Genomic DNA, 27,994 nt, shown 5'->3' on the forward strand with positions numbered 1-27,994 from the left:
CAATGAAGGTAGAAAGGAACTGCAACATGCCACATGACCTACGCAAGAAGCACAATTTGCTAATTTTCTGTTTTAGATTATACGGGCTATCAAACAGTGACCAATGGGATAAAACAGAAAAATAATGTACCCCCACTTATGAGAATATTAAAAGCCACTGAAGGCTGAGTGCATTTATACAGAACATGGAACTTTTAATATTCTCATATTTTACAACAGTGACATCACTATAAAAACATCACTAAGAATCTTTATAATTAAATATTTTACAGGATATGCATGACTTATGTGTATGACATTATTATTATTATTATTGTCTTATTTTTATGAAATGTATAATCACTGGGGGGCACCAGCACTGGGCGGGGTGCGTATGTGCAGTAAGGGTGCAGCTTTTTACTTTATTGCACCCTGAGATGCTGAGATGATCCAGGAAGAAAAGAAGGTGCTGGCATAATACTTCTACAGTAGTACCTCTGGCCAGTGTATAAGAGCACCAACCAGGGGTCTCATGTGAGCGATTTTAATCACTGTGGGATGTCTAACATTTTGGCTGCCTCTACATATAATACCTTTTCTTTTCCTTTAATTGCAGATATTTGTCCTATATTGAAAGACAAAAGTCTGGAGCAGTTCTGTCCAACTATTTCCATGCAGGGGGTACATTATTTGACACATCACAAATGATATTAAAGTGATGATGTCATACAAAGAAACTATTCAAATTATTAGAAGGAAATTTCCCCTAATGACCATATATGGCCCGCAAGCTTCCAGCTGGACAGCTCAAGTCTACAGTATATGAAACTAAGCAAAAGAGAAGTCATGGTACTTGTTTAGTAACACAGGTTCAGCTTTATCCAAACATATTGGGGTAATCGCGCAGCACATATCTATTCGCCAATTGTTGCAATGCCCATGCTTTTTTTCTGAACACTTATATATTGCACTGCTCTTCCGTTTTTTCGCGAATTTGCATTGTGAATCAATTTTTGCATATGGCTCGCAAATGAGACTGTTGTTTGCGTGAGTGCGCCCACTGTACAAGGTTGTTGTGCGCGAAAATAGCATTGACAGTCACTTAAATTTGCGAAACTGTTTTGCAAATATTTTCTCCGCTACCAAAGTGGTGGCATCATTTAAAAGCAGAATGTGCACATAAATATTTACAATTTGCGATTGTAAAACTCATACACATTCGCATTGCAAAAAAAAATTTGCAATTCTGTTTGTGCACTCTTATTCAGCTTTATAAATGTAACCATTGGCAGGGCAAATATATTCACCAATCTGCCATGCGCGAAGTTTATAAATGAGCCGCATTATCTCATATCAGCCAAAGCTAATTACTCGTTGCTTTCCGTGGGTTACTGCAATGGAGAAGAATGAAACTATATTGATTAACAGTCAGAGACTTTGCCGTAATCCATATTCCATGTGTTGCCATTTTTCGATGCTTCCATGAACTTCGGTGATGGAAGCATTATGGGAGGAAATAGGTTTTGAGCAGGAATTCCAGTTAATAAAAACAAGTCATAGATAAGGTTACAGGGTTACAGGAGCTGTGACATACTCGTCTATCAGGAACCTTGAAAGTAGTGGGTACACTCAGATGCACAGTGAACCCCAGTGCACCAACGTCCTTTTGGAGCCCCAGGCTTTCTGCTGTGGAACCTACAGGGAGTTAGTGCGTAACAAGTTCGTAAAAGAGGTACCAGCAAGGATTATGCAAGGCATAGTCAAAAAACAAGCAAAAGGGTCGAGGCAGGCAGCAAGAATCACAGTAAAAAAACAGACAGGAGTCAAAAACCAGGATATTCGAAAGAGTAGTAACGCTTCGGCAGGATCTGTTAACAGAAGCCAGCTTGGGCACTGACAAAATAGAGGATTTCCCTTTTGAAATGGAATTTGGTGCCAAAATTCTAAATCCGTGCCAAATGATGACGTCATGATGCATCAAAACTCAAGTGTCACAACGCTCAGCGTCAACCGCCAGCGAACCGACGGCGGCGTCATTTCTGCATAGCCGATGTGGGTGAAGTCAGCCGGGAAGAGACGCGTCGGGAGGTTAGAGGCCAGGGGATCTCCCGGCGCGTCTTACAGGAGCTCAAGTACAATGTGGTTAAGCCAGGACAGGTAGTGCTACAATAGTTTGCCATCAGGTAAATGGCATTTTGTGTTACAGGTATGGGACATGTTATCCAGAATGCTCAGGACCTGGGGTTTTCTGGATATAGGATCTTTCCAAATTTTTGGATAACCATTCTAAAAATATGTTAAATATTTATTAAACCCAATAGTATTGTTTTGCCTCCAGTAAGGATTAATTATATTTTAGTTATGATCCAGTACATGGTATTATTTTCTCATTACAGAAAAAAGGGAAATCATTTTCAAATATTTGATTTATTTATTTTATTAAAATGGAGTCTACGGGAGATGGCCTTCCGTAATTTGGATTTCTGGATAACATATGCCATACTGGTGCTGAGTCTGTTGGGGACCTTGGAAAGCCATATGATATGGATTGTATGTTTGATGGGGAAGATGGGGAATGTAGACCCCTGGCTGCTGTGTTCTTGCCTTATTGGGCTTCACCACTGCTCATTCACACAAGATGATTCTAAGATGCCTCCCTGCTCTCTAGAAAAGAACATTTCACCTCCCAAAAAACAGTCAGGTAGATAGACAGATAGATCCTACACAGTGACATAAGATATCATAATCTCCATTCAGTTATTACTCTTGTTCTTCAACTTATTTCACATGAGTTACATAGGAACATTTGGTCAGTAAACACAGAGCTGCTATACTGTCTTTCCTTTCCAGTATATTAAAACAGAAAGACAGACAGGTCTTTCCTACCCACAATTGCAGAGCAAACCGCGAGTAGCAGCACATTGTCGTATGACTTCTGAGAAATCAAACAAACCACATTGCCTGAATGGCTCTAGATAAATACAGCAGCACCGGACTAAACCAACCCCAAACATCTCCAAGAATGGGACTTTTCTGCTTCTACCTGCTCTTTAGCATTTTTCTTCTCATACAGATCAATGGAAGTAAGTTCTTGCCCTGTTCATTTGCTCTTTAATTACAGTACCCTGCCATGTTTATCAGATACAATGCACTGAATTATTTCTTAAATGTAACTCTATCCAAGGTCATTTTATAAGAAAGAATATTGTAATTCTCTAAAGGGTTTATCTTATTTTAAACATAATAAAATCTATATTGACCTGGTATGAATAGCCTAACGTATCATGCTTACCCAGCCTATGATTAAGTGCTGGTTAAGCATTAAATGCGTTAGGCTATTCATATGGGGTCAATATAGATCTTAATGTGTTTGAAATTATAAAGACTATCTTTTTAAGTTGTGCAATCATTGTATTTTGGTATATTTATTACCCATTTTTACCCATATCTGCTTTTAAAAGGGTAGTTTGACTTTACATTAACTTTTAGCATGTTATAGAATTACTAATTCTGACCTTTATTATTTATTTTTTTATAGTTTTTTTTAATTATTTGCCTTTTTCTTCTGACGCTTTCCAGTTTTCAAATTGGTGTCACTGACCCCCATCTAAAGAACAAATGGTCTGCAAGGCTACACATGTATTGTTATTGCTACTTTTTATTACTTATCTTTCTATTCAGGCCTCTCCTACATATAATTCCAGTCTTATTCAAATCAATGCATGGTTGATAGGGGAATTTGAACCCTATAACCAGATTGCTGCAATTGCTGCTGAATAAAAAGCAAAATAACTTACCCACAAATAATAAAAAATGAAAACCAATAGCAATTGTCTCAGGATATCAGTCTCTGCATCCTAAAGTTAATTTAAAGGTGAATAACCCATGTAAAGGGAAATAGATCAGAATAGCTGACGTTACTCTCCTGATGCTACACCTGATTGGTCTATAACAAATGTATATATTCTCAATAACTGGATGCACCCATCTCTCATCTATATATTGTCATAGTTTGAATGCTCTGTGCATAACCATGGAAATAAATTACAATAATAATAAAAAAAATTAAAAATAAGCAAAGTAGATCACGGGACATAATCTCTAATATATTATCCTTAATTCTGTTTATAGATGTGTGCATGGATATTATCAATGGCAATGAGGCAACTCCACATTCCAGACCGTACATGGCACTTATAAATAATGACGCTGGCTCCTCTTGTGGAGGGACACTCATTAAACCAAACTGGGTGCTAACGGCAGCTCACTGCATTGTGTAAGTACATCTCCAGGAAATGGCTTATACTCACAGTTCTGAATAATCTTTCTTCAACTGTCAGTTTAGTAATTAAGGGAATCATGCAATAAAACATTCAGAGTTTGCTACAGGTCTAGTCATCTGTAACAACCAATCTGCAGGTAGCATTTACTGGTCACCTGTTTAAAGCAAATACCTTATTGGTTACTATAGGTTATCATATATAGGGGAGTGTTATGAATTAATAACTCATGGCAATTACTAGGCACCTCTTTCAAGGCAAACAGTTCATTGGCTGCTTGGAGTTACAAAGAGTAACGTTTGCATGTTAATTCTCTGGGGCAAATTTACTAAAGGGCAAAGTGACTAACGCTGGTTGAAAATTCGCCAGCGTGACGTCATTAAGGTACAGGCGCAGGTGTAACTTCGCTAGTGAAAGAGCCTGATGCTGGCGCTCATATACACTCAATCGCCAGACGAAGTTGCGCTCGGGCGAAGGGATGTAACTGCGCAAATTTAAAGATGCGGATTTTACTGAATGTTACCTCTTGCGCCAGATCTGCCTTCGCCACCTCAGACCAATAGAGTTGATAGGACTTCCTCAAAATTTAGTTGAAAATGTTTCTAAGTCCCAAAAAACGCTGGCGTCTTTTTCCTTTTTTCAGGGTGCAAAAGAGCGTACATTTTTTTGGGGGTAACCGACTCCCCCCCTACATTTTCTAACATATGGCACATAAACTATACTGTGGGCTCATGTGTAGGGCAATATAACAACTCTATTTTCTTTATTAAAGGGATACTGTCATGGGAAAAAAATTCCTGATTCATTTTGAAAATTTTTTTTTTTCCCATGACAGTATCCCTTTAAGCTTCCCTGGACTTGTGTAATATAATGTATTTGCTGCAACATATACGTCAATTCAACTTTAACTTCCTGCTGTATGCAAATTAGCCAACGCTAGCGCAACTTTGCTCTGCTTGCCGAATTAATGCTAGCGCTACTTTGCCAGTGTTCAGCGTCCTGGAGGCAATGTCGCATGTTAGTGAATTAGCATTGTTTGAGCGAATTTTCGAAGTGTTGCGCTGCCAGTTGTCGCTGGCGAATTTGAGCCGCTTAGTAAATTTGTCCCTCTGTGTTTTGCAAGATCAGATCAGGTCAATAATAAAAAAGCTATTTAGACTTGTGGCACACATATGGCACAATTTACCATGAACCTGGATACACACAGACACGTGGCATTAAGCTAATGCTCCTTTATTAACAAATAAATAGTTTTCTCATAAATCATTGCATAGATGCATTTCCTAGGACCTTCTTAAATGTGCAAAGAACAGGCTGCAATGAGGAAAGGGAGGGGCCACCCTTTGCACACTGAACCTGCAAATGCAACTAAATTGCACCAAATATGAATCACATACTAATACAATTCAGAATCAGATTTTTGCCTGCACCAGTAATTTGTATACGAGTTGATACGCACACTAGTTAGTGGGTATGCATAACTAATGCTGGAATTCTAAGGTTAATACTTCATTGTAGGCATAAAAGCTTGTTTGTGTCCATTTCTTTTTTTGCTTTGCACATGGCACTTGTATTAGCAAAGTCGTGTAGTCTATATGAGTATTTTGTTATTTTCAGGAACAATTCAAAGGTTATACTTGGGGCTCATAACTGGAGAAAAAGAGAAAGAGAGCAGCAGAGATTTAGCATTGCCAGAGCAGTTCCACACCCATGCTTCGATTTTAAGCAAAAGATCCATGACATTCAACTTCTACAGGTAAGGCCAATTCTCATATTTTTATAAGATTCATTATAACACTGAGCCCAAATATCAATGCCTTCTAAGCATCATAAAGTGAAAACATATAATTAGCAGGCAGAGCTTGCAAATAAAAATGGAGCAGTTTCCTTAATTGAGAGATGAGCAGTCGGTTAGTAATTCTGCCTTGTTGACAGATAGATAGTGACTGACTAGGGTTTCATTTTGGAAAACCTGGGACGCAAGATAACATAGTTTAGAGCTTATTCAATAAGAACATTGCTGCACTTTGCTGTCGAACTAAAAACCTGGTGCATAATGCAGCGGTGGCACTTAATAAATTGGACATCTGAATGGCACACATCAACAAAAGGTGAAGAAGGCTCTGCCCTAAGAGTTTACAATCTAAAAGGGGATGTCAAGGAACTTATATCCTGTTACATTCCCATTGTTCTGTTGATAGACTGCTGATGGGATGCTGGGGGGGGGAGGATGATATCATTCCAACTTGTAGTGTAGCAGTGAAGGGAGACAATGCATGAGTCACATTACTGAGGGCACCTGGGAAACTGACAACACATCTAGCCCCAAGTCAGATTTTCAAAATGAAATATTAAAAAACCTGTTTGCCCTTTTGAAAAATGGATTTCAATGCAGAATTATGCTGAAGGAGTGCTATTAACTGATGCATTTTGTAAAGAAAAACAGAATCCCTTTAACCATTTTTTTTTTAACTCTTTGGGCCAAATTATTTTGTACATTGTTTAACAAGCATTACTGGATGCTAAAAAACAGAAATAGTTTCACCTGACTTTGTCTCTGTAACCACTAATCAGACTCAACTCTAAGTATTTCTATTCTACAGCTCAAAGGAGTAGCAAAGTCCAACAAATTTGTCTCAGTACTTAACCTGCCAACCATAGACGAAGACGTGAAGCCTGGGAGTATTTGTAGCACTGCAGGCTGGGGAGTCACCAAAGTTAAAGGCAAAGCATCAGATGTCCTCCGAGAAACTAATGTCACTGTTGTAAGCAGAGACAAATGCAACAAAATCTATAAGAAGATTCCAAATACTGAAATAACCACCAACATGTTATGTGCAGGCCCAGCTAAAAAACGAAATGAAGATACTTGTCAGGTAAGAGGTTGTTTAACTGCGAAAGGTCTACTTTGTTTCATTTCCCATCCCTAAAAACAGTCTTTAAACTGTACATAAATGTCACACACTAAGGAGCATTATTATAGGGCACTGAAATATGCCTCGCGTGGTCACTTTAACACCATGATACACAGGTATAATTAGGGGCCCATTAACTTAGTTCAAGTGAAGGAATAGAGGAAAATTAGTTTGAATTTCGAATGGTCGAATATGGCTACTTCGACCATCGAATGGGCTACTTCGACCTTCGACTACGACCTTTGACTTCGAATCGAATGATTCGAACTAAAAATCGGTTGTCTATTCGACGATTCAATAGTCGAAGTACTGTCTCTTTAAAAAAAAACTTCGACCCCCTAGTTCGCCACCTAAAACCTACCGAGGCCAATGTTAGCCAATGGGGAATCGTTCGATTCGAAGGAATTAATCATTCGATCGAACGATTATTCCTTCGGTCGTAGGAATAGTGCAAAATCCTTCGACTTTGAAGTCGAAGGATTTTACTTCGACGGTCGAATATCAAGGGTTAAAACCCTTGATATTCGAACCCTAGGTAAATGTGCCCCTTAATGTCATTATTTTATGTTTCTTCTAGAGTTTCAGGTAAAAAAAATGTCTGCGGTTATATAAAATAATGGTTTCATTTTAGGCATTTGTCATTTTTATAGGGTGATTCTGGCGGACCACTGATTTGTGATAAAAGGTTCAGTGCAATTGTTTCGTTTGGAAAAACGTGTGGCGATCCGAAATACCCTGGTGTTTACACACGTCTGACAGCAAAGTACCTGCAGTGGATAAGGGATATAACAGGAGGGGCTGACTGGTAATATATGGAAATCAATATCAGCTCAAGTTTATTTGCTGGATGGAATAAACTATAAAGATGCCGATATATTGAAATTCCTTCTGGATTCCGGCGCTGCTCATTAGAACTTGTGAAAAGCATTGATAGATAAAACGGCATTTCATAAACAAGCCTGTGGGTTATTAGGGTTACAGTTGTAAGTTTATAAATGCCTTTTTTCCCCATATATTTGAATTAATGTTATTATTAATATTAAAATTATTTGTTTTCAGCATTATATAAATTATATTATACAAATACATTTTTTTCTGTGATTTCAAAGGAATGTTTTCTAATAAATGTACTAAAATGTAATGTAATAAAATTTACTATTGCTTCTGTGCAATGTGCAACTGGCCTTGATTGCACCGTTATAAGAAAAAACAAGGTACACATGGGAAGGAGGGAAGGGGGGATGCAATTGGTGCAGGGGGCCAGTGCTGGGAGGATGCAACTGGGATAAGGGACCATTGCAGGAGAGATGCGGCTGAGGCTAGGGGCCAGTGCATGGGGGATGCGACTGTTATGGACAGTGGCGTAACTAGAGTGCACCGGGCCCCCCTGCAAAAAAATCTTCAGAGGGGCCAGCCCCCTTCCTCCCGCCGACTTCCCATCCTGCCTCCACCCCGCCCATGTCCCGGCTCCACCCCGCCCACATCCAGCCTTTGCCTGACTCCACCCACTCCTGCCTGACTTGCTTCCCCCTTCCTCGCCGGTAAGAGAGAGGAGGGGAGGAGGTTTTTTACTGGCTATAGAGAAAGCTGACCCCACAATCCAGCCCTCCCTGCTCACCGGGCCCCTCCTTCCTCAATAGTTACACCACTTGTTACGGATGTGGCGAGATGCCTTGTCCAATGCTGGCTGATTTGAAGTTTTCTCTAATTTTACACTGTTTTTTTTTGTGGTCCTACCAATTGCTAATGTTTTTTCCTGATTTTATACTTTTCTGGATTTTACACCATTTTTTTCAGGTCCCCTGAAAATCATAAAATAGGGGTTCTACTGTATTTGTGGTTTTTGAGTTATTTAGCTTTTTATTCAGCAGCTCTCCAGTTTGCAGATTCAGCAATTTGGTTGCTAGGGTCCAAATTATGCTGGCAACCATGCTTTAATTTGAATAAGAGACTGGAATAAGAATAGGAGAGGAGCCTGAATAGAAAGACGAGTAATAAAAAGTAGCAATAACAATACATTTGTAGTCTGACAGAGCATTTGTTTTTAAGATTTGAAAGCTGGAAAGATGGAGAAGAAAAAGGAAAATAATTAAAAAAAATATACAAAATGCACATTGAAGGCCAATTGAAAAGTTGCTGAGAATTAGCCAAAATGTAACATAATAAAGGTTAACTTAAAGGTGAACCACCCCTTTAAAAACTGACCAATTGAAAAGTTGCTGAGAATTAGCCAAAATGTAACATAATAAACGTTAACTTAAAGGTGAACCACCCCTTTAAAAACTGACACTGCATTAAGGGTAAAATCCATGGCATCTTGCATCTTTTTTTGTGCATTGCAGTTGCATTAGTACATGAGCCATACAGGGGCAAATTCACTAAAGGGCGAATTTTCAAATGCGAAGGCTCTGCCACACTTTGCGCCACTTTGTCAGATGTTAATTCATAGTACATATGCTAATTCACTAAAATGTGAATTTGCGTCTCGGCAGCAGAATGCTGGGGAAGTTTCGCTAGCATAAAGTCGTCAGTGCAAGCATTTCTTAGCAAACGTTTGCTACCGTTCATTTCTGCCCAGCAAAACTTTGTTAGTACACTTACGTTTAGGTCAATTTGAATAGGGTGAGTACATATAGGACATATATATGTCTTTATTAGAGATGTTGGTATAAATGCTTGAAGTGGCCACTTATTATTAAAAATGTAGCAAGGAAGCAAAATAAAGGCAAAAGAATACCTCCCAACTGTCCTGTTTTTCAAGGGACAGTCCCGATTTTGACAGCTCAACCCACAGTCCCAGGTTTGTTACTGAAATGTCCTGACTTGCTCTTGCATTGATCTCCTGCACTGAACAGCCAGAAAACGTTCAACGTTTCTAACTTAATTGGCTTTTGGCAGAGAGCCCAGAATATGTGGCAGGTGCACTTAAATACATTTGTAACAATTTAAGATAAGCAAAATAAACTATTGTAGCGATTTAAGATTGGAGAAACTGACTTGCAGCTTAGCAAAACTGTAATAACTGAAAAAACCACAGAAATATAAACATACTTTTATGGTAATTAGGGGGTGTGGCCACAAAATGGGCATAGTCAAAATCTTTTTGTCCCTCTTTCTATTTTCAAAATGTTGGGAGGTATGCAAAAGAGATCCACTACTTCCCTAGACTTCCCACTTCCCTACTTCCCACCCTAAAACAAATGTGGCATGCCTCTCAAATGGTAAAAAATAAGGTTAAAACAAACATTTTTAATAGTTATAACTTTTGAAGCAATCCCGCTTTAAAATATGAAAAAATTCCAGCGTTTTTAATAATTTTTATAAGTGTTCCACATACAGGATATGATGTCACTGACATAAGATTGAGATGGATGTAGTTTCATCTTATCAGTTCGTCAGGTCGACGCTGGTGAAGGAAACTCTGGCGAAAGAGGAAACGTTCTGTAAATTCGCACTTTGAATTTGTGGAGATTGTTCGGCTGAGCAAAAATGTATCTGGCAAAAGGGATGCAAAACTGCGATAGCAGCGGTCTCTTTCGCTAACGAATTATCCACTACGCCGGTTAATTGTAAATGGGTGATGTCCCTGCAGTTAATAGTTTTGGCAAATTTTCGCTAGCGACGGCCACTTCGCCTTTAAGTGAATTTGCCCCGTAGTGTCAGGGGAAAGTAAAGATTTGTACCACTTGATTTTGAACCCTGAACACTGGCTCTTCGCTACCTCTAAACTCGCACCCATTAGTTCATGCCCCAAACATGTTGTTTTTTTCTTCCACTAATGGAATAATGATGCCCTTATTTGGGCTTTCCTGTTATCTCTGCTTTTGTGCTGTTATTCAAAACACCTTTTCCATGATCAGATGAAGCAGATGTAGGGCTGCAGCAGACGCTTAGGGGGTTATTTACTAAACTCCGAATGCAAAAATCACGAAACATTTGGGATTTTTTTCATAAAATCTGACTTTTAAAAAAAATCATCGAATTTGTTAAACCCTGAGAAAGGAAAAGTCAGAATCTGAAAATCCGGCATCTCAGACCTGTCGAGGTTGCATATAAGTCAATGGGAGAAGTCCCATTGATTTTTTGATGTGCGCTGGGTTTTTGGCAATACCCCGAAGTTTTTGGGCAAAATTCTGAGTTTAAGGGTGAAAAATCCGAAAAAATCGTGAAAATTTGATTTTTCACAATTTTTTCCCGCACACAAAAATTTTCTGGAAAGTGTATTAATAAATAAGCCTAAAAAACCTGTGCAGATTTGGTCTGAGTTTTTTTCAGAAAATATTATAAATTGGGACTTTGATAAATAACTCCCATAGTGTGTTTCTCTGTGTGCAAAGAGCCCCAAGCACTTAGCTAAGGGTTCCCTGTGCATCAGAAGAAAGATGCTTATCTAACATTGTTTTCTCCCAGACATCCTTAGCTATGCGAGATGGACAGGCTTTTTTAGTGCTCACAAATCTAAACATAACAAATGACATCAGCTGTGGTTTTTGTGAGTTCCTGGATGGTAGCGGCCGGCTGATCCAACCTCCATCCTGGATTCCACACACACCAAAACAAGGGAGGCTGGCAGTAGCACAGGACTGGCCGATGGAGGAAGCTGACGACTGACAAGCATGTGGGAAGACAATGTATAAAGCTCCTAAATTTCAGCACTGATGCTCAGCTACTACATTGGACTTGTTCCTGTTGTGAGCAGAAGACTGCAAGCTCATTCCTGCACCTGGACATTAAAAAAGTGAATATTTTTTTGCAGGAAGACATGAAGTGCTGCCTAATTGTCGCCGCTCTCCTCATTAACGTGCACTTGGGCGCAGCCCGCAGAGCGCAATATGCAGTGGATTGCCCTGACCGCTGCGACAGCCACGACTGCAGAAGCACCACGCGTTGCAAGCGGACTCTCCTGGACGACTGTGGGTGCTGCAGAGTCTGCGCAGCTGCCGCCGGGGAGACTTGTTATCGCACAGTCTCTGGGATGGATGGTGTTAAATGTGGACCTGGACTGAGGTGCCAGTTCTTTACAGAAGAGGACGACTTTGGAGATGAGTTTGGTATCTGCAGAGGTAAAAACATACTTTATTTTACTAAGGGCATTTCTGCTTCTTACAGATTTACATTGTAACACAGTAAGTTAGGTTGAAAAAAGACACACATTCATCAAGTTCAACCTTTTAACTCTATTTTAGCCTGCCTAACTGCTAATTGATCCAGAGGAAGGCAAAAAAAACCCCACCTGAAGCCTCTCCAATTTGCCTCAGAGGGGGAAAAAATTCCTTCCTGACTCCAAGATGCCAATCTTACCAGTCCCTGGATCAACTTGTACTATGAGCTATCTCCCATAACCCTGTATTCCCTCACTTGCTAAACACCATCCAACCCCTTCTTAAAGCTATCTAATGTATCAGCCTGTACCACTGATTCAGGGAGAGAATTTAGTATAGACCCTGTGACAAATCCTTTTATATATTTCCCTAAATGCAACTCGGGAAAACTATACAATGACTTGATGGCTCCTTTAGGTACTTTTTTCCTATATTTGGGTCCAGATACAAACACTTTTCAGTTCAGTTGTTTTCAGAATTTTTTTTATTACTTTCTATTTTCTATTTTTAGACTCTTTTAAAATATTGAAGTTTAAAGTTTAATTTTTCACGTTCTTGTTGGGGTTGTAGGTCACTGACACTAAGAGCAGAGACACATGCTGCAATTTGGGGAGGTTAGTCGACTAACTCCCCAAACTGCCTCCCCTCCCCAGCGGGATGACACTTGGAGCACTTTGTTTTCCAAAGTTGCCCCTAAAGTTTCCTCGTGAGGCAACTTCGGAAAACGAAACGCTCCAAGTGCCATCCCGTCGGCGATTTACATTTTAGCCGGCGGGAAGGCAGTTTGGGGAGATTAGTTGCCCCAAAGAAGAGGAGATTTGTCTCAGAGTGACTAATCTCCAGAATTGCAGCGTGTCTCTGCCCTATATGGTCCATTAGTTCATATATTTCTTATCTTTGGCCCTGCTCAACAGAATCCCTGAGTTGTATTACAGGCGTCTGTTATATAATCTATACAATAGTTGCTAATATTCCACAGAGGCTGCTGAGAAATATATCAACTAATGAAGCCAATGGTAACGGTTCAGATTCTGCACTTGGATTACTGAGCTGCCAGACAAACACCAGAGACAGGAACATGAAACTTTAAATTTCAATTTTGGAAAAACTATGAAAAAATAAAACATGGAAAGCAATTTTAAAAAACAAATCTTTATTTCTGGTGAAAAATCTGAAAACAACTGAACTGAAATTTTTTTGGAAGGTGAACAGATCCTTTAAGCCCTGACAGGACAAGTCAGGTTTCCCTACTGTAAATGCACAATGGTAACAAGATAGTGTATTAATTATTATGTAATTACTAAGAATGAGTTTATTTTCACTGATTTCAGTGAGCAGTGGGAACACTTTTAGACAGTCATGGATCACCAGCAGCTCAGGTTTACGTGGAAAATAATCATTTTGTGTGTTACACATGCAGGTCAAGTAAGTTTTTTTTTAATAAATAAGCTCCAATCTTGGATTCTAGTTTTGGACTTTTTTTTATTAAAGGGATACTGTCATGGGAAAAAATGTTTTTTCCCAAAATGAATCAGTTAATAGTGCTGCTCCAGCAGAATTCTGCACTGAAATCCATTTATCAAAAGAGCAAACAGATTTATATATATTCAATTTTGAAATCCAACATGGGGCTAGACATATTGTCAATTTACCAGCTGCCCCAAGTCATGTGACTTGTACGCTGATAAACTTCAATCACTCTTTACTGCTGTACTGCAAGTTAGAGTAATATCACCCCCTCCCTTTTTCCCCCCAGCAGCCAAACAAAAGAACAATGGGAAGGTAACCAGTTAACAGCTCCCTAACACAAGATAACAGCTGCCTGGTAGATCTAAGAACAACACTCAATAGTAAAAACCCATGTCTCACTGAGACACATTCAGTTACATTGAGAAGGAAAAACAGCAGCCTGCCAGAAAGCATTTCTCTCCTAAAGTGCAGGCACAAGTCACATGACCAGGGGCAGCTGGGAAATTGACAAAATGTCTAGCCCCATGTCAGATTTCAAAATTGAATATAAAAAAATCTGTTTGCTCTTTTGAGAAATGGATTTCAGTGCAGAATTCTGCTGGAGTAGCACTATTAACTGATGCGTTTTGAAAAAAAACATGTTTTCCGATGACAGGATCCTTTAAAATACCCGGAATTTTGATAAATTATGCCCCCCTGGTTTAAATCAGTATTGGCCAAACTACAGCCACTGAAGTACAATGGCTCAGGAGTGCCAATAATCTTCAACAACAACTGAAGAGCCATCGATTATAACGGAGTCTATGAGAGACTGCCTTTCCATAATTCAGAGCTTTCTTGATAACAGGTTTCCGGATAACGGATCCCATACCTGTATTAGATATGCTTAGCATAAAATATTATTTGCTTTATAAATCCAAGCAAGCTATCTAGGATTTCCTTTTATAATTTGGGAGGCAACATGGTAGCTTTCTTGCACATATATTTAGTTACATAAGCTAATAAACAAAGCACGTGCCACACAAATTTTTATAAAGATTGTTAAGGCTTGCCAAAAGTGCTAATGCATAGCATACAGGTATGGGATCCTTTAACAGAAGCCCTTGATGCAGAAAGCTCAGACTTAAGAAAATTCCATCTCCCTTAGACTCCAATTTTTATCCAAATAATCCAAAATTAAAAAAATGCATAATTAATGATATAATTAATCCTTATTGGAGGCAAAATAATCCTATTAGGTTTATTTAGTGTTTAGATGATTTTGTAGTAAATATAAGGTATGAAGATCCAAATTACAGAAAGATCCATTATCAAGAAAACCCCAGGTCCCAGGCATTCTGGATAACAGGTCTCATACTTGACAGGTCATTGAGCTTATGACTCCCAATGAATGGGTTGAAATTTGATGTGTTAATAGTTCAGAGAATAAGCATTCTCTTAATTTTACTTAATTTTACTTGCAAACATAATACTATGATATTGCAATTTGTCATTGTTTTTCATAGTGTTTTTTTTCTTTATGTGCATTTTATGATATGTCTCTCCAGCCTACAATTGCTAACAGGTTTCTTGAGCCACTCACACTAATTAGAAAAAAAACTAATCTTGACCTTAGATTTTTTTTTTTTTGGCTCAAAATATTTCAAACCCTTATTTTTCTATTTAAACCTTTATCAATCATTGTCTAGTAACAGTTTGTCATAAAAAAAACCAATGCCTGGTTGCTGGGGTAGGTCAAACCCTGGCAACCAGATAATTTAAATTCCAATCTAGAAAGCTGCAGAACAAAAAGAAAAGTAATTAAAAAACCTCAAGACCAACCTCAAATCGTCATCCCATATCATTAGCCACATCATATTAAAAGTGAAGTGCACCTTTAAGGGCAGAGACACACGTGGAGATTCAGGGAGCTTAGTTGTCCGGCGACAAATCGCCTCTTCTTCAGGCAACTAATCTCCCTGAACTGCCTTCCCGCCAGCTAAAATCTAAATCACCGCCGACGCAGAGTGCTTTGTTTTCCAAAGTCGCCCGAAATTGCCTCAAGAGGAAACTTTGGGTGTCTTCGGAAAATGAAGCGCTCCAAGTGCCATCCCGCCGTTGATTTAGATTCTAAACGACGAGAAGGCATTGCGGGGAGATTAGTCGCCCAAAGAAGTGGTGATTTGTCGCTGGGCGACTAATCTCCCCCAAATAGCATTGTGTGCCTCTAACCTAAAACAGGCAGCATTTCTTGGCGAATAGATCAGTATTTTCTAACAACGAATGGTAAAATAAGAACTAGTAAGATATCAGCCTTTAACATATTTTTGTTGCCACAGTCCTATGTGAATCTGCCTCATATGTTTACTGAACATTTATCAGATAACACAATCTGTTACAGATAAGGGCTATTATTCATTGTGTTTCATTTGACCCTTAAAGGGCAAACAGGTCATATTACCTGTGGCAGCAAGCTCTGTCATGCTAAAGCTCTAACAGAATGTCCCTGAAGCAGGGAATAAATGCTTGGAATGAGTTTAAACCGTTTCTCCATCTGTATCAGATTGAAGAATGAGCACCTGCTCAGCATCTGTTTAATAAATAAAAATTTCATTTGATCAAAGTTCAGTAGCCGGACGTGTAGTCATTTCTTTTTTTATTGCCAAGGGAAAAGAGGATAACCAATAGCATTACCAGCCAACCAATCCAGACAGAGCTCTCATAAAACTAAGGTTCAGAGTACAAACTATTGAATTTTTTATGGTCTCCTCAATTCCGCTCCATAAAGTGACCAGCCAGTCACTGGGACTGAAGCTCGTCTCTTGGCCCTATTCATGCACTGAAAGTTGGAATCATATAAGGAGCCATAAAATAAAATTCTCTAGTTGATTTGGCAACATATGATATGTATACTAAAGACTAATGTGTGTGGATCCCATTTTTACAACTATGTACAACTTATGGTCATTCAGCTCTTTTTGATCTACAAGTTTATGTACTCCATCTGCATTTTGCTCTCAGTGGGTGCTGGATGTTGAATCTCAACATCTGATGGACTGCAAATTTGACAGTAGAGATATGTTTAGGGGCAGATTTATCAAGGGTCGAATTTCGAAGTGTAACATACTTCGAAATTCGACCATCGAATTAAAGTACTTCGAATTCGAATATCGAAGTCGAACTATTTTTCACCGAATATGGCCATCGAACGATGATCAAAGTAAAATCATTGGATCGAACGATTTTAGCGTACGATTTTACTTCGATGTGTAAAGACTTACAAAATGGTTGTAGAAGGTCCCCATAGGCTAACATAGCACTTCGGCAGGTTTAATTTGGCGAACTATTAAAAGTCAAAGTTTTTTTTAAAGAGACAGTACTTCGATTATCGAATATTCAAACTATTAGTTCGAATTGAAGTCAAAGTAAATTCAAAGTCGTAGTATCCTATTCGATAGTCGAAGTATCCAAAAAATTACTTAGAATTTCAAATTTTTTTTCTTTGAAAATTCCCTCGAATTCATTTCGACCCTTGATAAATCTGCCCCTTAATGTTAAGGCCCCCAAACAAAGGCCAATAAAAGCCTCAGACAGACAGAGTCCGCAGATTATTGGCCTGTGTGTGAGGCCATCTGACGGGGGTCCCCGATCGATATCTGGCCGAATGTCGGGCAGGTTAAAAAATCCCGTCGTTTCACGGCCGCATCTGATCGTTGATGTGGCCCTGCGACACGACCGCTGATACAGCCTCCGTTCTGATCTGATCGTTGGGCCCTAGGATGAATGTGGGCATCTCGGGAGAGATCCGCTCATTTGGCAACATCGCAAAACGAGAGGATCTCCCTGTGTATGGTCACCATTAGTGTTGCCATTTTGCTCTTCTCTTACAGTCTCTGCTATAACTGCTATCTTGCACTCTTCCAACCTAAAAGTACTGCTCTGGGAGACATATTTTCTGTAGGACCCAGGGCACTCACCCCTATTTGACAGCTAAATTGAAACAAGACCTAACTATAAGTCATTAGGTCCAACAGCACAGTCTGGTCTAATAGGTCCTTCCAAGCTTTCACTAGTTCTGCTGCCCCCTGTCCACCCAAACTTATTTGTTCTATTATTTATTGAGCTGTGGACAGAATAATTTCCTTGGAGACAGAGAAAAAACGTTTTAACACCGTTTGTGCAAGTAGAGTATAAAAATGTTGTAAACAGCATACTTGTAAGTATAGAGCAATGATATTTTGGAGTCAGGAAATAATGTTTTCACTTCAATAACAGATCAGGGTGTTTGATTTTATCCTAATCAACCAGATACTAAGAAATTGAAAAAAGGTTGACCGATGTTTCTTTTTCATACTAGTTATACTCAGCTGTGTGTATTTACACTTCAGCAAGGAGGCTTCGTTGGGCTTTATCACATCAGCAATCAGAATATGGGAAACTTTAGAGACGGAGGATAATGAAATAGAACAGATTGTTGTTTATTAATGTGTGTGGTTACTTGTCCTAATTTACAAGCTGCTTTTTTTGAAGGTATCACACTATTAAAATCCACACGTATCCCCTAGTGGGTCGTACTTTTAACTTAAATAAACCTTTCTTCCCAAGCAGATGTTGAATTGGATTTATTTATTTGGCACTTGTCTTGCAATCCAAAGTAACTTTCTTTAGTGAAGCATTAGAAGCAGAATTGTCTTTCAATTACCAATGAGCGCCTCAGACAAAATGGAACCAGAAACAGTTTTGGAATTGTGTGATTGATGGTATGCATTTCGCTTCCTTTGGCCTTTGTACAATAAAAGCTTGAATATTTTATAAATTTTTTGGCACACAAATTATTCTGGCATCGTTGAAAACATGACATAACTCTCTTTATATCACTTGGATCTGAGTTCCACATGTTTTACAATTGAAGACCAGGATGAGTTTCAAGTTATCCGTTCTCCATGAAACTCCCCCAAAGTTCCACATGCAGAGATGGAGCTGTGAGGATTAGCCCTTTGCTCTGCTTTAGGGTCTTTAGGTCAGAAACATTATGGCTTCCATAAATCTTTTACTAAGAGAAATATCTCCCAAGTCAGTGCTAATTAATGGTGCTTGTTTTGGGAGTGTAAAAATAGTAAGGCATTCAAAAGGCTTTTCAAGGCTTAACACTTTAAGTGGAGAATCTGGTCAGTTCAGTTTTCTTTTAGTTCTAAAATTCTCTTAGTTCTTAAACGTCCTCTGATATAACCAGTAAACCCCCGATTCTCTAAAGAATCGTTAATGAAAGAATGGTAACAACAGTGAGGCAGCAAAATGCGATGGGTGCTGATTCACTCGGCATCCCCAGGCAGCAACTGGCGACGCTAATTTGTGGGGATGTAGAGTGAATCTGTGCCTATTGCTTGTTATTACCTATCTGCTATTAGAATTCTTAAATTTTGAGTTTATTGGTAGTAAAGTGTTACTGAAAAATTTCTTTATAAACAACATTTTTTGTGAAAATGTTCTCCTGTCCTTGAATGAGTTCTCCCTGGTGAGCTGTACTTAAAATCTTGACTTTAACATCAGATGAACGCTGCACTCTTGAAAATGCAACATAAAGTTGACCATGACCAAACACAGGCTCAGATAGGTAAATGCCGACTTTATCCAATGTTTGTCCTTGTGATTTGTTGATTGTCATGGCAAATGCAGCCTTAATGGGGAATTGTCGTCGTTTAAGTTTAAAAGGTAATTCCTGGTCAGAACTGGTAAGGTCAATTCTGGGAATCAAAACAGTATCACCGCTATGGGATCCTGTAAGCACTTCTGCCTTGATAACATTTTGTCTCATGCTCTTCACAACCAACCGTGTACCGTTACATAAACCTTGCTTAGTGTTAGGGTAGGGGCACACGGCGCGATTTCGCCGCGATTCTGCGCTGGGCGAGTTGTCGCTGCGTTTTTTAAGCCGAAATAGCTTTGCTAACTTTGGCGCTGGCGTCAATGCAAATCGCGGCGAAATCGCTGCGCTAATTCACACGCGGCGATTCTTTTTCTACTGTCGCCCGGAAACGCTCAGCGAGGCAACTTCGGACGACAATAGAAAACGAATCGCCGCGCGTGAATTAGCGCAGCGATTTTGCCGCGATTTGCATTGACGCCAGCGCCAAAGTTAGCAAAGCTATTTCGGCTTAAAAAACGCAGCGACAACTCGCTTAGCGCAGAATCGCGGCGAAATCGCGCCGTGTGCCCCTACCCTTAAGGTTTCTTAACAGCATGACTATTGTTCCTACTTTGAGTATAAGATTGTGTTGTGGTAATCCAGCATTGTTGATAGTGTTTAAATATTCTAATGGGAAGTTAAGTTTCTCACTTTCGTCTTCAGAATCAATACAGTCAGTACTCAGAAAGACACAGCTTTGTCCAGGAAGTAATGCAATCACTTGGTTGTTTATCATGTCAACATCAATATTTTTTGGAGATAATATAGCCCGTTTTGCTAAAAATGGCCACCCACGCAGGTACGCAACCGGTTCCCCTCCTAGAGTGACGCTAGCGCCGCCATTAGACAAACTTGCAAAGGAGTAGCAAGATGGCCGACGCTTATACAGACTTTAGTGGGCGGATGACAAACTCACAGAGGAGTAGCAAGATGGCCGACGCTTATACAGACTTTCGTGCAGGTACGCAACCGGTTCCCCTCCTAGAGTGACGCTAGCGCCGCCATTAGACAAACTTGCAAAGGAGTAGCAAGATGGCCGATGCTTATACAGACTTTAGTGGGCGGATGACAAACGCGCAGAGGAGTAGCAAGATGGCCGACGCTTATACAGACTTTAGTGGGCGGATTTGGCAGTGGGCGGATGACAAAGTCGCAGAGGAGTAGCAAGATGGCCGACGCTTATACAGACTTTCGTGCAGGTACGCAACCGGTTCCCCTAGTGTGACGGTGAGCGCATCTGCCTCCCTAGATCCTAACCTTCCAGCGGTCGCCGCCTGAGTGAGCAGGAAAGAAGAGGCGGCGGGAGGCAGAAGGAGACGGTGAGCGCATCTGCCTCCCTAGATCCTAACCTTCCAGCGCATCTGCCTCCCCGATCCTAACCTGTTCTGATCCTAACCTTCCAGCACATCTGCTAATCGAAGGCCGCATCTATGTCTTTCGGCTGAAGTTGCGCGCGCATCTCATAGATCCTAACCGAAGTTGCGTGCGCATCTGCCTCCCCTCCACTCGGGACATAGATAGGCCTTCGGTTAGTATATAGGATAAGACTTACGAGGTGGGACACTTTGGCTTCCCACTTAGCAACAAAAATAGGAGCCTTGCATTCTTTACAAATAAGTAAAATTAAAATAAATTCACATATTTGAAAATAACAAATCATTTATGCAAAGGCAGTCAAAAAGCTATAAAGACGCTTAAAAGAAAATCAATATATTAACTGAATAATACATTTTATCCCTTCCCATACTGACCTGAAGCAATGTCTTACTAGACTAACTTTAAGGGTCAGGCTACACTGGGTGTTTTGGGGAGATTTGGTCGCCTGGCGACTAATCGCCTCGTTTTTGCGGCGACCAATCTCCCCAAACGCCTTCCCTCACTCTGCTCCGGCTAAAATGAAAAAAACTCAAACTTCGGGCGACTTTGGAAAACGAATCGCCACGTGTGATTAGCTCTGGCGTTTTTTAATTTTAGCCGGCGCAGAGTGAGGGAAGGCGTTTGGGGAGATTGGTCGCTGCAAAAAAGAGGCGAATAGTCGCCAGGAGACCGAATCTCCCCAAAACGCCCAGTGTGGCCTGACCCTTATAGAATTGCATGGGAAGTCTACTGTTGTTTTCAGATCTGTTTTATATGGTCGTTATTATGTCATTAACATAATCAATAAAGCATTCGAGGGAATCATTGCTATAATGCTAAATAAATAAAAGATCATTAATAAAGCATCATTACTAAACAATAGGGTAAAAAAAAGGGGCCGTGTTTACAAAAACATATCTACTTCTAGTTCCAGAAATTGCTTGTAGTAGAAAAGGGTAAAACACACCACCATTGATGTCCCACAACTCAGCAAATAGAAACCACATCAAAGAAGAACAAAATGTGTGTTCCAAAAAAACACAAGCAAAGAATTTGTTAACAGCTACAGTAACCTTTATATATGCCACTGTCTAAACACAAGTAAAATATTATGATTTCGTGATGACCAATATTTTTTAACCTAATTCTGAAACAAAATTATGCTTTATTAAATATTGTTAAATAATGGTAGCTAAAATCCTACTGATTGTTGTATTTAAGGGGCAGATTTATCAAGGGTTGAATTTCGAAATAATGGGAGTTTTTTTGTACTCCCATAACTTCGAAATTCGAATAAAAAAAGAGCAATCGAAATTTATTAAAAAAAAAGTTCTTAACTTCGGGTGAATAGGCTGTATTCGAATCGTTGGAATTGAAGTTTTACTGCATTCGATCATATTCGAATCAAAGAATTTGCCCCAAAAAAACTTTGATTCCACCAAATGACTCCAAACCCCCATAGGCTAAAACAGCAATTCGGCAGGTTTTAGACGCAAATGGTTGAAGTCGAAGTTTCAAAGAAACAATACATGATAAATTTCAATATTCGAATAGTTTAATTTTTTTCAAATTCTTCAAATTTTGGCCTATTTGATAGTCGACGTATACAAAAATAGCTCGAATTCTATTTTTTTAACTTGATAACTTGATAAATGTGCCCCTAAGTTTCAGCTTTTATACGTGAATCAATAAGTCTAGCGTAGGTTAGGACCCTTGTGGGGCTCCATTATTCTTCTAAAGCTTATGTCACGTTGGTGTTTACTCCACTAGAGTAAAAAAACTCATATCATATCAAATTTATTTCGATTTTTATTAAGATTTTTATTACAAGACCATGCCCTTATATATATATATATCATCCTTCTCTAGATTGTCCCTATGGAACTTATGGTATCGAGTGCAGGCGAACCTGTAACTGTCAGTCTGGAATATGTGACCGGGTGACTGGAAAATGCTTGAAATTCCCATTTTTCCAGTTAACTGGAGGCAAAACAGCAAACAAGCGGAGGGTTGCATCCAGTTCTGGTAAGTGTTTTTAAAACCAATATTGAGTTTTATATACAATGTCCATGTAAAAACAAAGCAAACTGAATTATGTTCTATTGGTTATTTGTCATATAGGGAGACAAGGCAGTGATTAAAATCATGTTCAACTGTCAGTCACAGCTAGATTTTCTCTGTTGCTTCTAAACTAACAATAATTACCTATAGTTTTAATATTTTCCTTAGCAAGTTTTATCAATTTCTTGAAGGCTGCCATGCATTCTAAAATATTCTAAATATTTTAATACTATATGGACATAATACAACATTTCATCTTATAGTCTATGATTATCTTTTTCTTGTTGACTGGGGATGTTCATTAGAAAAATCAATAAAAAGTGCAGAAAAGCTTAACTAAGCTGCTGGCAGCTGCCTGGCTTAGTTTAACCTGTGCAGCTGGCAGCAAATGGCTAATGACTAATCTCCCCGAACTGCCTTCCCGCTGGCTAGAATCTAAATCGCCAGCGGGATGGCACTAGTTTAGCTTCATTTTCTGAAGGCGACTTGGGAAAAATAAGCGATCCAAGGGACAAATTCATTAACCGGCGAAAATTCGCCAGCGCTTGCTTCACGCACATCGCAACACTTTTCCAGGCGTAAATTCGCCTAAACAACGCTAATTCACAAAGTTGCGCACAGGGTACACTCAGCAGTTCGAAGTTACGCTAGCGTTGGCTAATTAGCATACGGCGTGCAAAGTACAATGGCCGTATATGCTGCAGCAAATACATTACACTACACAAGGCCAGGGAACCTTAGTAAAATTATATAAAGTTGTTATAATGCCCTACACATGTGCCCACAGTTTAGTATAGGTGCCATATATTAGCAAATGTAGGGGGGAAAGAGGGTACCCCCAAAATTTTACGATCTTTTTCAGCCTATCACCCTTTAAATAGGAAAAAACGCCAGCGTTTTTTGGGACTTGGAAAAATTTTCAACTTTTTTTTGAGGAACTCCTACCTACTCTATTGCACTTCTGAGTGCTGAGGTGGTGGTGAAGGCAAGTCTGGCGATAGAGCTAACGGTCAGTAAAATAAAAAACCTAGTGAATTTGCATAGTAACGCTCTTTTGCCAGACTGAAAATTCATCTGGCGTTAGAGTGCGATGTTGCGCCAGAGTCTATCTCCTTGGTGAAATTACGCCAGTGAATTTTCGCCAGCTACCGTTAGTAAATCGGCGAAGTGTCGAAATGACGTCACACTGACGAATTTTCGTCAGCGTTAGCCACTTCGCCCTTTAGTAAATTCCCCCCCCAAGTGCCATCCCCGCCAGCTATTTTGGGCGACTTCGGAAAACGAAGAGCTCCGAGTGCCATCAGGTTAGATTCTAGCTGACAGGAAGGAAGTTCGGGTAACTGTTAAATATATAGTGAATAAAGTACCCCCTCTTGTAAAATATAAGGATATTATAAGTTACCGAGGAGTTTCATGACCATATAAAAACACGAGCCCGAAGGCCGAGTTTTTTTATACAGGTCATGAAACTCCGAGGTAACTTCTAATATCCTCATATTTTGCAACTGGGGATACTTTATTTATTATAATACACAAATTTCAGTGAGTCATGTGACAGAAATGACATCAGAACTCACCGTTTATAACTGATGACATCAGAATTCACCGTTTATAAGGATATAATTTACGAGATATTCATGGCTTTTGTGTATTATATAGTGAATAAAGTACCCCCTCTTGTAAAATATAAGGATATTATAAGGTACCGAGGAGTTTCATGACCATATAAAAACACGAGGCCTTCGACCTCGTGTTTTTATACAGGTCATGGAACTCCGAGGTAACTTCTAATATCCTCATATTTTGCAACTGGGGGTACTTTATTTATTATAATACACAAATTTCAGTGAGTCATGTGACAGAAATGACATCAGAAATCACCGTTTATAACTGATGACATCAGAACTTACCGTTTATAAGAATATAATTTACAGGATATTCATGGCTTTTGTGTATTATATATTTTTTTAAATTAGTTTTGATTAATTTTTTATTGTTATAATTTTTCAACCATTTGTAGGTCGTGCTTCATTTGTTTTAGGGTGGGCTCATGTCTAGGACAATAGAGGATCTCTTTTGTCTTTATTTTGCTTCCTTGGACAGGTGTAATAATAAGTGGCCACTTAAACCAACATCTCTAATAAAGACACATATATGACCTATATGTACCCACCCTATTTAAACTGACCTAAGTGTAAGGGGCACATTTACCTAGGGTCCAATATAGAGGGTTAATTAACCCTCGATATTCGACCGTCGAAGTAAAATCCTTTGACTTCGAATATCGAAGTCAAAGGATTTAGCGCTATTCCTACGATCGAACGATCGAAGGAATAATTGTTCGATCGAACATTGGCCTCGGTAGGTTTTAGATGGCGAACTAGGGGGTCGAAGAATCTTTTAAAGAGACAGTATTTGACTATCGAATAGTCGAATAGTCGAACGATTTTTAGTTCGAATCGTTCGATTCGAAGTCGAAGGTCGTAGTCGAAGGTCGAAATAGCCCATTCGATGGTCGAAGTAGCAAAAAAAAAGATTAGAAATTCGAACTATTTTTCCTCTATTCTTTCACTCGAGCTAAGTAATGGGCCCCTAAGTGTGTTAACGAAGTTTCGCTAGGAAGAAAGTAATGCTAGTAATGCTTGCGATGACGAATTTTCGCTGGCGTGACTTCTGCCAGCATTCGTCTGCAGAGACAAAACTTCCTATATTCATGAACAAGCGTATGCGCTGCGAATGAACATCTGACGAAGTTGCGTGAAGTGTGGCACAGCCTTCCAAGGCGAAAATTCACCCTTTAGTAAATTCCCCCCTAAGAGAGTAATTGGAAACAACTGTTATAAAACAGATACCTTTATTTGCTGACTCCTCTGTATTTACATTTTTTGTTCTTCAGCAATGTTCCATAAAAAAAGTGTTCTCTTCTGCTTTTCCCATTTCTGTGTAGATCCAGACATGCCATCAGGAGATGGACACAATGACAGAGAAGAAAACGTAAAAGAAAAAAATGGTCACTCCTCTGGAATAAAATGGTTACATCCCCGCTGACACTATAATTAAATAAAACAGTGGACTTTAAAGAGAAATCTAATGTCATTAGTTGCTACGCCGTGCGGCTGACAGTCGCGGAACTGCGGAGTTTCTATGAGAATCTCAACTTCCTGCATCACTTTATACATTTACCAGTGAAATGTTCACGTTCTGCAAAGCGAATTCTATTTGGTTGAAACTTTTTTTTTAAAAAAAATGTATAATAATATAAAATTTATTTTGAACAATTTTAAACTGAATGGCAATCGTTTGTATTTAAAAATGACCTAATAAAGGATTTATGTGGTTTTTTTTTTCATTCTGCATCAGGGTCTGTTTTTATACCAATATTTAAATTGTTTGCATAAACATGTAAACTCTTTTTACCACTGTTATATCCGACAAACCTCTTTTTACAGAAATATTTTGAAACGTTCCTGTGCCATTCCCAAGAGCCAGTATTCTGGAATCAATCTTTCATTTTAAAAACAATCACCATCTTTATTGGTGCGATCGCAGATCCAACTCCCGCTTAGCCTGACACATAAAGGAACACGTTTCCACAGACAAAAGCAGGTAGGAACCCTAGAGACTTGGACCTAGAAGTTGAAAGGGATGCAGAACCTCAGAAAGGTGTCACCCGGGGAAACTGGTATTCTTTTAAGAAGTAGTTCGGTTAAAAAAAACTATTTGAGACTTCAACAGGGCAGGAACTAGGGGTAGGTAGATTAGGTGCCTGCCTAGGGCGCAATGATGGGGGGGTGCACTTTTAAGGGGAATTTTCTTTTTTTCTTTACTTTTTTGCATGACCTTTAATAGTTTTTCAATTTTATAAACCACCTGTTCCAACCCCCTCTTGTCCGTACTGCAGGCAGAATCAGTACCCACCTCCCTCTTGGCAGCTGTTGGCACAGATACATGTTTGTGGGCAATATCTTGGCTTCTGCTTGCTCAGGTAAACAGATGATATGGGGCAATAGGAGGGATTTTTGGCTGCTGCTGGCACAGGTATATATTTAGAGACAATATCATGGATTTTTGGTTCCTGCTGGCACAATTACATATTTGGGGGCAATATTGTGGATTTTTTTGGCTGCTGTTGGCACAGGTACAGATTGAGGGGCAATATGAGGGATTGGCAGCTTCTGGCTCAGGTACAGATTGAGGGCAATATGGTGGCTGCTGGCACAGGTACACAGATGTTTGGGGCAATGTGATGGATATTTGTCTCCTGCTGCCACAGGTACAAATTAGGGGCAATATTTTTTTAGCTGCCACTGGCATAGGTGCAGATTGGGGGTAACAATATGATGCATGTTTTGGCTAGGGTTGCCACCTTTTTTGGAAAAAAATACTGGTCTTCTTGTATATTTAGATTTTTTTCCCTATTAATAACATTGGGGTCAAGCAATCATTTTTACCAGTCAGGCCGGTAAAACACTGGCCAGATGGCAACCCTAGTTTTGGCTTATGCTGACACACGTACACAGAGCCACCATCTTAAATCACGGGGCCCAGTACAGCAAAATTTTCAGCCCCTTTGGGCCGTAGAGCAAAATTTTCAGCCCCTTTGGGCCGTACAACAAAATTTTCAGCCCCACCCTCCTGGGCCCCACCCACCCCATGTTTCGCCCCAAAGCTCCACCCCAGATTCCGCCCACTACACCACAGTAAAAAGTCCACACAGACACCAGCTTTAAAAACAGTAAACTCCCTCACAAGTTAAAAAAAGACCACTGGTGGTCAGGGTCCCCCTATAGGTAAAGAAAAAAATTTAGCAGCCAGGGTCTCCATTAAAAAAGACTATTGGTGGCCAGGGTGTAAAAATTAATAAATAAATAAAAATAGTTCTGTGGAAATTACCTTTAAAGGTCTTCTTCATTCTCCTCTTCTTTGGGTCTATTTGCCCACTTTCGGCAGCTTCCCCTCTTCTTCGGATTCATTTGGTGGCCTTTGGGTCCAATCGGCAAGTTTTTAGTTCAGTTGGCAGCTTTTGGGTCAAATTGGTGGTTTTCAGCTCCAAACGCCAACTTTTGAATCCAGTCGGCAGCTTTCGGGTCCAATCGTCGATTTTAGACTCCAATCGGTGGCTTTCAATGACTTATGGCTCTTTTTCCAGAGTTTGCTGGCTTTCGG

At 39.6% G+C, this 27,994-nt stretch overlaps 2 protein-coding genes across 2 annotated transcripts; both read left to right on the forward strand.

The window, feature by feature from the left end:
• Window positions 1–2,877: 2,877 nt before the first annotated feature.
• On the forward strand, window positions 2,878–8,341 carry gzma.S (granzyme A S homeolog). The gene is given in 5 exon segments (NM_001086395.1): window positions 2,878–3,062; window positions 4,111–4,255; window positions 5,877–6,015; window positions 6,863–7,135; window positions 7,825–8,341. Coding segments are annotated over 5 exon segments (834 nt in total). The 5' UTR covers window positions 2,878–2,944; the 3' UTR covers window positions 7,984–8,341.
• Window positions 8,342–11,668: 3,327 nt separating this feature from the next.
• esm1.S (endothelial cell-specific molecule 1 S homeolog) lies at window positions 11,669–26,177 on the forward strand. Its single transcript, XM_018244490.2, has 3 exons — window positions 11,669–12,237; window positions 22,637–22,792; window positions 25,776–26,177. The coding sequence occupies exons 1-3, from the start codon at window positions 11,937–11,939 to the stop codon at window positions 25,874–25,876; spliced, it is 558 nt and encodes a 185-aa protein (XP_018099979.1). The 5' UTR covers window positions 11,669–11,936; the 3' UTR covers window positions 25,877–26,177.
• The last annotated feature ends 1,817 nt before the right edge of the window (window positions 26,178–27,994 follow it).

The sequence above is a fragment of the Xenopus laevis genome, chromosome 1S, assembly GCF_017654675.1.
Source record: "Xenopus laevis strain J_2021 chromosome 1S, Xenopus_laevis_v10.1, whole genome shotgun sequence".
Taxonomy (NCBI): Eukaryota; Metazoa; Chordata; class Amphibia; order Anura; family Pipidae; genus Xenopus; species Xenopus laevis.